This window comes from Leucopleurus acutus, assembly GCF_964270905.1.
Source record: "Leucopleurus acutus genome assembly, chromosome: 5".
In the NCBI taxonomy this organism is placed as follows: Eukaryota; Metazoa; Chordata; class Mammalia; order Artiodactyla; family Delphinidae; genus Leucopleurus; species Leucopleurus acutus.
In genome coordinates this window covers 138066275-138079092 of record NC_139147.1, presented here as the reverse complement: position 1 = coordinate 138079092, position 12818 = coordinate 138066275, and the positions used below count along the sequence as shown (strand labels likewise).

Here is a 12818-nt window from a genome sequence, read left to right as displayed (position 1 = left end):
AAAAACCTCTTCCTTTTCCCTCTTAGAAAACAGGAATGCCCAGAAGGAATCATGCCCCAGATCACAGTCTATGAAAAGTGACAAGACACAGAGGCTGTGAGTTGCAATTCTATGCCTGCTGCAATCGTGACGTGCTAAAGAAAAATTCAAAATCACGGACCGAAAAAGTCAAAACCCCATAAACAATAAAATATGGCTCTTTTGCAGCATAACTCTTGCTATACTGTCAACACAGTAGCTCACATATAATGAGATTCTTGGATAAATATAATGTTTTTACATTCATAAAATTTTAATTTTTGAACTAAACCACTAGAATTTGAACTTTTACTATTCACTCTTTAGGTTTTAGTAAACCTACCAAAAGAAAATTCTTATTCAAAATTATGGCCTTTTAAAATAATAATCTGTGGATTTGTGGATTAATTTAATCTTTCTTCAGAACACTCCCATCTAATTTAATTTCAAATAAAGGAACAATGAATTCTTATTTCGTAGGGATTGGAGACAATGTTTTTTCTATGAAAAACTGACTGATAAAATACATTTATTTGTTTCTGATATCATGTCTTCTGTAATTATTCTCATCAAGAAATTCAGTCCAGAGTATCTGAGATTTACTTAGGCGAACAATGATGGGCCAAAAAATTGATACTGATGAGAAATCCTGACAACACCTAATAGAAAAGGTCTATACATATCAACAGATTCCCCAAGTAAATCTCGGCTTCTTTGCAGGAATCTTAATGTACCAGGAAGCCAATTTCTGGAAACAAAATCTCATTTCTTTTCTGTGCTTGCTTTTTAGTTGACTTACAATGTTTTTCACATTGCTCCTGAATCCCCTCGCCTCAATAGACTTTTCAACAGTGCAAACAGAGGGACAAAGACTTAATTTTAAAACATCAACACCGGGGCTTCCCTGGTGGCGCAGTGGTTGAGAGTCCGCCTGCCGATGCAGGGGACACGGGTTCGTGCCTCGGTCCGGGAAGATCCCACATGCCGCGGAGCGGCTGGGCCCGTGAGCCATGGCCGCTGAGCCTGCGCGTCCGGAGCCTGTGCTCCGCAACGGGAGAGGCCACAACAGTGAGAAGCCCGTGAACCACAAAAACAAACAAAAAAAATCAACACCAAGAAACAGCCCATTTCATGTGTTCTGACAAACTACATGCTCTATTAATTTTTTTCTTTCCCAAACACACAGTGAATTCTGAGCGTTCAGCAACCCTAAGAGACACAAGCTAGATCATTTATTACATTAAGTATTCACTTCCGATCCAAAGGGCCCAAGACAATTCCTACAGACTTGAACATCTCTAAGCCATCAATGAGGATGAAAATGAGAACGTTTGTTCAGCCTTAAAGCACTAAAAAAGGGGCTTCTCTTGTATCTCTTTACCTGTTCAATGCTAGGTTTCTCAAATGGGGGTTTCTTCTCCAAAGAGCCTTCAACCACAGGTTTTCCTCTTTGTAAAATAGACTTTCTCAAGAGCTGTAAGGAAATCATTTAAAAAAAAATCAGTGTCACACACACACACACACACACACACACACACACTATGGACTCTCCAAGCTTACAATCTTGCTGGGGAAAAAAGGCCACATTAATCTAGAAAAATGGTACAGATGAACTGGTTTGCAAGGCAGAAATAGAGACACAGATGTAGAGAACAAACTTATGGACACCAAGGGGGGAAAAGGGGGATGGAATGAATTGGGAGATTGGGATTAACATATATACACTAATATGTATAAAACAGATTACTAATGAGAACTACTAATGAGAACTTGCTATATAGCCCAGGGAACTCTACTTCACTTCACTGTACAGTGGAAATTAACACAACATTGTAAAACAACTACACCCCAATTGAAAAAGAAAAAAGATTACAAATATTTTCTCCCACTCTGTTGTTTGCCTTTTAGCTTTATTTATGGTCTCTATAATTTTTTTTTATTTTAATTTACTTAATGTGTCAACTCTTCCTCTTTTTGTTTATCAGAATTTAGGTCTTAACGATATTTCTAAATAATATTAATAATGTTGTCTTGCTTAATACTAATAATATCATAAAAGTATTACAACACCTTAAAAAAAAAGAGACCACATAATGGAGGTGGGCCAGGCCACACCATGCTGTCTTCCCACATACAAAAGGAAAAAAAAAAAAAAAAAAGGTTGGGGCTTCCCTGGTGGCGCAGTGGTTGAGAGTCCGCCTGCCGATGCAGGGGACGCAGGTTCGTGCCCCGGTCTGGGAAGATCCCACATGCCGCTGAGCAGCTGGGCCCGTGAGCCATGGCCACTGAGCCTGCGCGTCCGGAGCCTGTGCTCTGCAATGGGAGAGGCCACAACAGTGAGAGGCCTGTGTACCGCAAAAAAAAAAAAAAAAAAAAGGTTGGCAGAAGAGAAATTCCAAATAAGTTGCAAAGGCAGTAAGTGCAGTATAAAGCCCAGAGGATGAGAGCTCAGAAGTCTGCCTTACCGAGGGAAGATGTCACAGAAGAGGAAGGGTATAAACTGAGTCTGGAAGGAAGGACAAACATGAAACACAACAAGAGGACGGAAAAGCATTTGCAGGAAGGTGAGGTAGGAGGTCAGCCTTGGAGGAAATTTAAGGGCTCAGTACAGTTGAGGCTGCATCAGTTGGAGGTTAGAAGCCCCATTTAAACTTTGATGTTATTTTTTTCCTAAGATATTTAATCAGCCAAGATGTGGATTAAAGGTAATACGTACGAGTAACAAATTTAGCATTCTTTTTTGTTTGTTTGTTTTTGTCTTTTTGTTTTTGGCGGTGCCTTCGCATGCACATGCACGCTGCAATCGTGAAGTGCTAAAAAAAAATCTTAGTTCCCTGACCAGGGATTAAATCCGCACCCCCTGCAGTGGAATGAATTCCACTGGACCACCAGGGAATTCATTTTAACATCTTATTTGGAGACATTTTAAGCTTAGGCTTTTCTCTGAAATACACAGTATCTCACACCACACACACACACACACACACACACACACACACACACACACACAGCCTTCAAAGGGAAGCTACCATATTCTATTTATCTTAATTACATGTTAGTAAATCCTTAGATCAACAACATGGGTGACTACCAGGTAACGCAATTTGCCTTCACGCCCATGACCAGAGCTGGGAGAAGCTAAACACTTTTCGTGTTCTGGGCAGCCGGGAGCACACAGCAGTGCCACACCTTTCCTGCTCACTCGCCCTTCCCCACTCTGTTCGTGCCTTCTGCTGACCCAGAGGCTGGTGGACACTGCACCCTCTGCACACGCCCATCCAGGCCGCTGCTGATGTGCTCATGCTCTGGATGGCCTGATTTAAACCCCTGAAAGGCTGAGGTCCACTGTGTGCGCAGGGGCTGTGTGTGACGGCTGTGTGTCGCACACATAATCCAGGGCCCAGGCTCTTCCGGAAGGAATTCCGTAGGGCTCTCAATTGGCAACTTTCACTGTTGAGGTCTTTTTTCATTTCCTCTCCATCCACAGAATGCGGGCCAAGTGTTCTGGCATCTCAACGCCCATAAAACAAAAACGTCGCTCTTAATCCCTGCCATTGGAATTTAAAGCCCTCAAAGAGCAAATATCAGAGAGTAAAAAGAACGCGGAACCACTCGTTAAGACCTAGTTTGAAAATAAATTTGATCTTGAAATTCTTTACCTTCAACCTTTGCTTGAACCTTCAGTAACCTTTACACGTGGGCCAGTTATGATATACGACCACGCATTCATTCATTCACTCATTTATTTATTACATATTTATTTATTTATTACACATTTATTTACATCTTTCTCTCCTTTCTCCACTGATTGCCTTTTCAATAGAAACAAAACATGGCAAACTTTCTCCCAGGAGTTAGTGGAAATAGACGAACCCCCAAGGTTGAAGAACACCCTGTGTGCCCCCTGAGCCGGGTCTTACAAGGGCCTCATTTCCTTCTAGAGGTGCCAAATAAATTACTCACATGTAGTATTTGCTTATCTTATCAATGTATCATGCCCATCTTTACAAAAATAAAGGTGCCATGATGATAAGTTGTTGTATGTGTTTCTAAGGATATAAAAAGACTGATTATCAAATTTAGATACAAATAATTCTGGCTGCCTACATTTTTGTCCAGTTAAAGTAAGACCATTTGGGAACTTGACCCACTGAGGGTTTCAATTTGGAGGTAGACGGATGAACTGGGGAGGTGTCGAATCTCCGCTTCTTCATCTACAAAAGGATGAAGCTGGGATAAATAGGCGTATATACGAAGACTTTAATAATAGCAGCAAGGATTTGCTTCCTGACTTTTGCCAGGCACTCTCTGTGGTTCTTTATCTGTACTACCTCATTAATCCTCCTAACAACCTCTTGAAGTAGGTGCTATCATTGTCTATAGATAAGGAAACGTGACTTGCCTGAGGTCACATTCACTAAGTGATGAAGCCAGGATTGGAACCCAGCTATAGCTGAGCTCCAGAACCACGCTGACAAACACTAGGATAAAATGAGCTTCAGGAAGTAGCTTTTCACCAATGCTACTAAAATGCACAATAACATTTTAATTTAATTTAATTATGGAGACATAAGAGACACGGAACTGCTTTTCCAAAACTAAGAAACGGATGATTTATAACTTATTTGCCCCAAGAATGACTTTGGGGGAGGAGAGGGGAGAATGCTGAATATTTTGGATTTTGTTCTCAAGAGCAAAGATATTTGCATGGCTAAAGATGAGAGAGGTAAGAAAGGGAGAGAGAAAACATACTTCAAAGCGGAGCAGTGTTTTCTGGCCTGTTGGTTGGTTATAAACAGAACCTAGAGGAGGCCGACAGGATGGAAACCTTCCCTTCCAGCAGGGCGGTGAGGAACCGCCCGCCAGGGAGCTGAGTTCCAAGACAAATAATAGCTGCAGTCATGCAGACGTTGTTTTCCTTCAACTAAGGCCTTTTTCCAAAGAAGCTCTAAACAGTATGAACCTGCCAGGGTTCAGTCCAGATGACTCAGGCCTCACGGTCATGTCAACAAGTTGTCACCTGGAGCAGCCTGGCGCCTGCTAATGGCTGTGGTCTCTCTCCCTTGCCTTCTCCTCCCTCCCCCTACACCCCGCCCCAACATTTACCGTTTTAGTGTTAACAGCCCCACCTGACTCCACAAGTTGAAAATAGAATTCCCTCTCCCACTCCTGTCCCCCATCGACCCCCAAAACCCCAGTAGTACAATAAAAAACAAAAGTTAATAAAAGGGGAAAAGGGAAAATCACATATTTCAAGTAAATTCAGACCCCTCTCACCTCACCAACGTTCTAAGAATTGGGTATAAAATTTGCCCTGAGATTCCTAGCAGCCAAAGCAAAAGAGGAAACTCAAAGGAAAATGGATCTCTCCTTGTCATACAAAATGAAGCCCAGCCCTCATTAGGAGAGGCAAACTTCTCCTGGCTGTAAGCCCCGAGGGGAAGGGGAGTGTTTGGGGTTTTGTTTTTGTTTTTAGAGATCCTTATAAGGGTTACACAATACAACATAATCAACAGTGCCCTCAGTAGCAGGTTCTGGGGCTCTTTAAATTATTCCTTCTGTCGGCCTCCTTTGTGCATCTATTTTTGGCAACCTGAATTTCCTCTCTCCATTTTCCCACCCCCGGTTTCCCTCCCCCATCTGTCAGTCTTGATCGCCATCACCAGCGTGGGGAGACCCATATCAGTGGGAAAGGAGGGGCTGGGACCCAATGGAGCTGAGGCAGAGCCATGAAGAGGCAGAGGCGGGGAGTGGCAGCAGTGCTAGGTGACTGGTGTCAACAGGCACAGAGAACAGCGGTAAGATGCCAAAACAAATCTGGAAATTCTTGATTCCTCCCCTTGAAGAGTCGAGGTCTTATCGTAGCAGCATCCCTCCAGCCACTTCTCCGGCCTCCCCCTGCCGCCTGGGCCCCACCATGCTGGGGGGTCACGTCCAGCTCACTCGGAACATGGTCTACACGCCCCTGCCTGGAAGGCGCTTCCCCGGCCCTTTTCAGGGGTGGCTCTCATGCCCCCGCTGTGGTTTCTGCTCAACTGTCATCGCAGACAGGCCTTTCCTAACTGCTCTTCCTTAGCACCAGGTCGCCGCAGCCCCCCGGCATCCCTGCCATTCTGATGCCACTTCCCCTGCTTTGTCTCTCTTCACAGCACTTACCACCACCGGCAAACATACTGTTGACTTGCTGATTGTCTGCCTCTCTTACTGAAATGTAAACTCCATGAGGGCAAGGACTTTGTTTTGCCCACTCATCTATCCCTCATGCCTACACGAGCGCCATGCATACAGCAGGTATGTGGTAAGTCCTTGTTGGATGGATGGATAGGCAATGGAAAGAAATCTATAAGCACGTAAAGATATTCAGCCCTGTGTACAAGTAGGAAGGCTCTCGAGGAGAGTGATGTGCTCAAAGTACAGTGGCTCATTTTAGAGAGTCCCTCACGGAGAAACACATGCTCCTGCAAACCCGAGGGCCAGACGTAGCTAAGTTGAGAGCGTTCCCACGTGACCTGGCCCATTGATAGTGAGCATATTTGAACAGTGAGAGAAAGAAGAAAAGCCCTTCAAAATGTGGAAGTCTCACCTTGAATAGGTAGAAATAAACTTGTTTGGTATCTGCATCTTCTTCCTTGTGGACACAGGTAAAGAGATATTCCACATCCAACACGATTCCCAGAAGTCTGTTCATTTCTTCCTCTGACACATTCTCCAGGTGGGAAACGTGAGCGGCTTAAGATAAAGATCAAAGGAACACAGGTGAGAAGTAGATGGAAACCACCAACAGTCTCCATGGAAGAGGAATGGAACATTCGGGAATTCTCTGGCGGTCCAGTGGTTAGGACTCCGTGCTTTCACTGCAGAGGGCCCGAGTTTGATCCCTGGCTGGGGAACTAAGATCCCACAAGTTGAGTGGTGCAGCCAAAAAATAAAAATAAAATAAAAATTGGACTTCCCGGGTGGCAAAGTAGTTAAGAATCTTCCTGCCAATGCAGGGGACATGGGTTCGAGTCCTGGTCCGCGAAGATCCCACATGCCATGGAGCAACTAAGCCCGTGTGCCACAACTACTGAGCCTGCACTCTAGAGGCTGCGAGCCACAACTACTGAGCCTGCGTGCCACAACTACTGAAGCCTGTGCGCCTAGAGCCTGTGCTCCACAACAAGAGAAGCCACCGTGATGAGAAGCCCGCGCACCACAACGAAGAGTAGCCCCTGCTGGCCGCAACTAGAAAGAAAGCCCGCGTGCAGCAACGAAGAGCCAACACAGCCAAAAATAAATAAATTTTAATAATAATAAAATAAAATAGAACATCCTCTCCCAGGAACCTTCTGGAATGTCAACCGATCAGACTGCACTGTCAATAGAGGAACTTTCTGAACCCCCATAAGACTGATATCTTCACACAAAATCGACTTATAATTGTAAGAGACCACCACCTTGTCAAGCACGAGCCTCCCCCTCCAACACTGAAAATGACCAGCGGCTAATGTACAGTTTTAAGATCTGGAACTTGTTGGCACCAAGTCTGGGTACGACGGTGTTAAATTCTTATACGTTTCCATATAAGCCGATTTTCATCGTGCCAAGAGGGTCCTGTGGTCCTACAGGCTGGATCCAGGATTTGAGGACTGCGGGTTCAGAAGGACCCCAAAACCAGGCTCCCTAAAGGTTTAGCTCTAAGTCCTGCGAACAGTTCTGTGAACAGTTCTGGTGGCCAAGAATATCACATATCAGGAACGACCAAAAAAGAGTATCAGTAAAAACTGAATGAAGGCCCTTTTCCTCAGCCCTCCTGAGATGCAGTGAAACCTCACTATCTCTGCAGCAAAGCCCCAAGGCCTGTCTGAGTTTGAGATTCAACGCCCTGCACAGTCACGCTCCAAACCCACCTCTCCTACCTTTATTCTGTTGTCTCACTATCATTAAGTGGCATATCCATCACCCTCCTCCCCTCCCACACCCCTGTCCTCTCTTCTTCCCAAATCCAGCCCATTTTTCAAGATGAACATGTTTTATCCTCAAAATAATCCTATGAAGTAGGGATGAGTAGCCCCATTTTACGGTTGAGGGAACGGAGGCCCACAGAGACTGAATGCTGTTTCCTCCAATGTCAATTGGCCAACAAGGCAGACCTGGGGTCTGAAAGCAAAGGATGTTTGACCCAAATTCTGAAGCACCCACGCACATATTTTTTGGATGACTAGGTGATTCACTTCAAGCCCCTTTCACTTGGAAGGGACTCTCTCTAGGTAAGCCATCCAGTACCCAACCAGGAGCCCAGGAGCACCTTGGGCGGGACCGTGGCTCTCAGGTCTGTGTCCCCAGAACTAATCACTAGGCTCACTGTGCTAACAGGCACTGCCCTTCGAGAGCGATCCATTTCAGGTATGTTGACTGAAAATGCTTGGACCTAGAAGCGCTTGAGATGACTTCTAAGGAAAGATTAAACTATGGAGAAGGGTAGGCTTTTCCTTGCCTTTTTAAAGGGAGTGGGAACTAAAGATTCTCGAGGAACAATCCAGGTGTCAAGCATGGGTCAGGCTACTCCACAGACCAAACCATGAAGCCCAGTCCAAAGTCTGGGATAGAGAACGCAGCTGGTACCCCACCCAGATCCCCTTCCCTTACCGCCTCAGAGCACATCTCCTGGCCTCCAACTGCCAGCAGCTCTATTCCCTCCTGTCACCATAATCTGCTCTGCCACCTACACGCCCCTCAAGAGCAGCCTTCACGTTGGCGTATAAAGACCCCAGTTGCCCCGGCCCTCGGGGGGAAGAACTCTGAGCTAAGTGTTCCAGACCAGCTCTCACATCTTCCCCACAGAATTACCCACCTGTGGCCCACAGCGGGAACTGGCTTAATAATGCACCCATATCGGCCACCTTCGCCTCCTGGTCTCACTTTCCCACTCCCCTACCTCCATCCCAAATAAACTAGGACTTGCACTCAGATCCTCGTCTTTGACTCTGCGTCTGTGGGACCTCCAACGAAGATATCCGATTAAAGCATTTTCAGAGAGGTAAGAGGATTACATACCAAGAGGGTGGGCCTTCCACGCGTCCATGAGGAAGCCAGATTAAAGGGGTTCAAGTTAGAGGGGCAGAGGCCACCCACCTTTCATTCCTTTCTAATGCAGAAAAGCAATGGAAAGGCAGAGGGAAGGTCCCAAGTCACGGGCCATTGGTGATGCGCGTAGGTGTGTAGACACCTACATGTGCACGGGTGTGCACCTCTAGACAGCGTTTCTAACAGGGAAGAGGGGAGGAAGGAAATTTGGTGAGGTCTGCCTTAGGTACCATAGATACATCCACAGATACATCTCAACTTGACAACGCCAACACTATATTACTACATTATGTACACACGAACGTCAGTATTCAAATCTATTACTTTCTACTTGGCTCTACAATACGTGGCTTCATCACTTTCTAATAGATGCCCTTTTAGGTAGAACATGGGCTGGGTCATCTTGTTTTCTCAGGAATGCAAAATTGTCTTTGAGGTTAGTCCGAAGTCTTTGGGAGACAGGCCTTATTCCGACAAGTAGGTCAAAATTTTTATGTCACTTACTTACAGAAACAATTTTATTTAAGACTGTTTTGGTCTTGTAATGTTTTAATCTCTTGCCAGTGATAAGTTATGAAAGCAATCAGTCTCCAATATAATATAAATGCCTTCAGATTCTCCAAAATATGAAACAGTCTAATTAAGGTGCTAACATATAGTGGCTTTAACTCGTAGAAGTATACGCCATGATTCACTTTTGAAACCAGTGGTTCACTTTCTTTAAGCCACAAACACTTTGCCCAGATAAATCCTTAATCAGAATTTAGAAAGAGCTGCTCTTTCTAAACAGAGGTTGAAACAGAGGTTGGAAGCTCCAATTTTCAAAATGGGGTGGGAGTTGGGTGGGGCCCAGCATCCCCTCCCCTTGTTGGGGCTCTAAGCTGCATGGTTTGAAAACCACGATATTCTGAAGAGACTAGATAAAATTTAAAATGCTTACGACATGAGACCTGAGGAGGTCCATTTCCTTCTGACTCTGTGCATAAGGAAATCCATAATCTCTCCTCCAAGCTCTGTGTGTGACCCCAAGTACAGAGGACTAGAGCTGGAGATATGGGGAAATGGAAAGGAAGCTGCAGGTTCCCAGAGGGAGGAAGGGCGAGGCTGTGCTGGACAAATGGGGGTGTTCCTCACAGCCGAGAGGGTAGGAATCTTCCTCCAAGAATAAAGGAAGGGTGGGTCGGGGGGTGAAGGGAGCTATACTGAGGCAGAAGGATGACAGTGCACGAAAAGGGTTAAGCTTCCTAGAATGAATGATGGGGTGGGGTGGGGGGAAGATTAGATGAAAACAGAGGGAGTGGACCATCTACTTGAGAAGGAAAAAAGCAGCTCTGGACAAGTTGCCATGAAAGAGAAGCTTCCGTAGAGTGAGAAAGCCGGCACGGGCAGATACAACCATGCTGCATCAGTGTGTAGTCGTCTGCACCTGCCCGTTCTCAGACTCTCCAAGCATGGGCCCCTTTCACCAACACTCCTTTTCAGTCTCTGAGCATCTAGCACTCAGCTTTTCCCTCTCATCAAATCCACATCACCAGCTAACGTCTCCTCCAACCCGAATCATCCATCCCCACACCCTACCTCACCACCTCGCCATCCCAACAACCAGTGCACCACCATCCTGGCAAACTTGACTCCAGGATTAAAATCCTCAAGGCCATCCTCAAAACAGCAACTCCCTCTTGCCAAGGAACCTGGCACTCACTCCCTCACTGTCCTTCATCCCCCAACCAGTGCCACCACCGGATGGACGCAGCTAAGCTTTCCCACCCCTACCTTTGTGATCACTGGGATCTCAAGCCCACGGCACAAAACAACCCCCAGACTGCTCTGCTGCCATGGGAGTCTCCCTAAAGCCCCACTGTCCTCATCAACCCCGTCTCCACCAAATCCAGAGACGTCTCCTGACTCTTGGGGGCTGCTGAGCAGAATTAGATAGACCCCACAGTCAACACCACGTCATGCCAACACCCAGATACACTTCACTCTAACTGTAAAGCAAAACTACTTACTGAACTCGAATTTAACTAAAAAGAGCCACTTATTATTGAAAAAAAAAAAAAAACCTCTTAATGTTTTCCAAAGAAATCTTTTTGATGCAAATAAGCTCCGTTTGATGAACCAAAAGCATATTTTCTTGAAGAGATATGCCTCTATTATTTACAAGCCTGGAGGCATATTAAAAAAATAAAATCGGGCTTCCCTGGTGGCTCAGTGGTTGAGAGTCCGCCTGCCGATGCAGGGGACGCGGGTTCGAGCCCCAGTCCAGGAAGATCCCACATACCGCGGAGCGGCTGGGTCCATGAGCCATGGCCGCTGAGCCTGCGCGTCCGGAGCCTGTGCTCCGCAACGGGAGAGTACGCAACAGTGAGAGGCCCGTGTACCGCAAAAAGTAATAATAATAAAAATCTGTAAACTACAATGTACAAATCTACAGCAGTTAATCGGCCACAGAACTCATAACACTGAGTCAAGGCCAGTTAAAGCTTTGATACATGTTCCCTAATGCATCTTCCCAATAAAGTCTGCATCCATGTACATCCTATCAGCAGTGTGGTAGAACACCCCTTTCCCCACGCTTGCCAACAGTGAAGAATCATGCTCAGTCATTTCATCAGTCTTTTGAAAATTAATCAGGGTCCCCCACTGTTTTGATTTGCATTCGCTGGAACGCCCTTGGAGTTGTTTGTTTTTCATGTTACTGGCCATTTGTATTTGTTCTTTTGTGCACTACCTATTCACGCCCTCTGCCTGCTTTTTTAGATGTGGGTCTTTTTCTAATTGCTTGAAAGAGCTTTCTGTCTATCCTCCTGGATTTCATTGGGGGTTTTGTTTGTTAGGTTGTGGTTTGGTTATATAGGAATGTTACATTTTTCAGAAAGTCAAATGTATGTCTGGCATTTCTTTAAGGTCTTGCTTGCAAAGGTCTTTCCCATAGAACCAAAAGATGACAAAAATGTATTTTCTCCTAGCTCTTCAACAGGTTTGTTCTCAACATTTAAAACATTCCTCCACTGAAACATCAATATCATAAAAGACCAAAAACAAGAAAAAAAAGGCAGAGGAACCGTTCCATGTCGGAGAAGACTAAAGAGGCCGGCTGTGATGTTGTGATTTATATAAAGAAACATATATTTGGTCTTTGTCTCCTTTCCTAGCACAGTTTCCTAGTAAACTTTCCAAATCTCTTGGAATTTCATAAGTAAAGGTGAAAGGAGTGTCTGTTGTTATTCCTAACGTGTCCCTTTCGACCACACCTGAGCTTCTGTGAATGGGCTTTTGGAAGGCCCCTACTGATGGGGATTGGTTGCCAGGGGAACCAAACCCGTGATGAGGAGGTTGGAACTCAGCCAGCCCCCTCCACCTCCCCAGGAGAGAAGGGGGTCTGGAGGCTGAGCTAATCACTAATCAATCACTATGCCTATGTAAACAAGACCTCCGTTAAAACCCCTAACTGAAGGGCATGTGAAGGTTCCAGTGGCTGAAGCCTGGAGGTGCTGGGAGGGCAGCTCGCTTGGACACAGCAGAGGAGCTTTGGGCTCCTTCCACCCCACCCTGCTCTGTGCATCTCTTCCATCTGGCTGTTCCTGACTTGCATCCTTTTTATAGAAAGCCAGAAATCTAGTAAGTAAACTGTTTTCCTGAGAACTCTGAGCCGCTCTAGAAATTATCCAACTCGAGGAGGGGGCCGTAGGAACCTCTGATACACAGCCCATCAGTCAGAAGCACGGGTTAGG

General features: G+C 45.5%; 1 protein-coding gene across 2 annotated transcripts in view; it reads right to left on the bottom strand.

The window, feature by feature from the left end:
- KAT2B (lysine acetyltransferase 2B) overlaps nt 1-12818 on the bottom strand; it is a 104707-nt gene that overhangs the window by 49816 nt on the left and 42073 nt on the right. For both annotated transcript variants that reach the window (XM_082839235.1, XM_082839236.1), the window contains exons 3-4: nt 6602-6747; nt 1400-1492 (exon numbers count right to left, since the gene is read on the bottom strand). In XM_082839235.1, coding sequence (XP_082695361.1) covers nt 1400-1492; nt 6602-6747 — 239 coding nt within the window. The remainder of the gene's footprint in view (nt 1-1399; nt 1493-6601; nt 6748-12818) is intronic.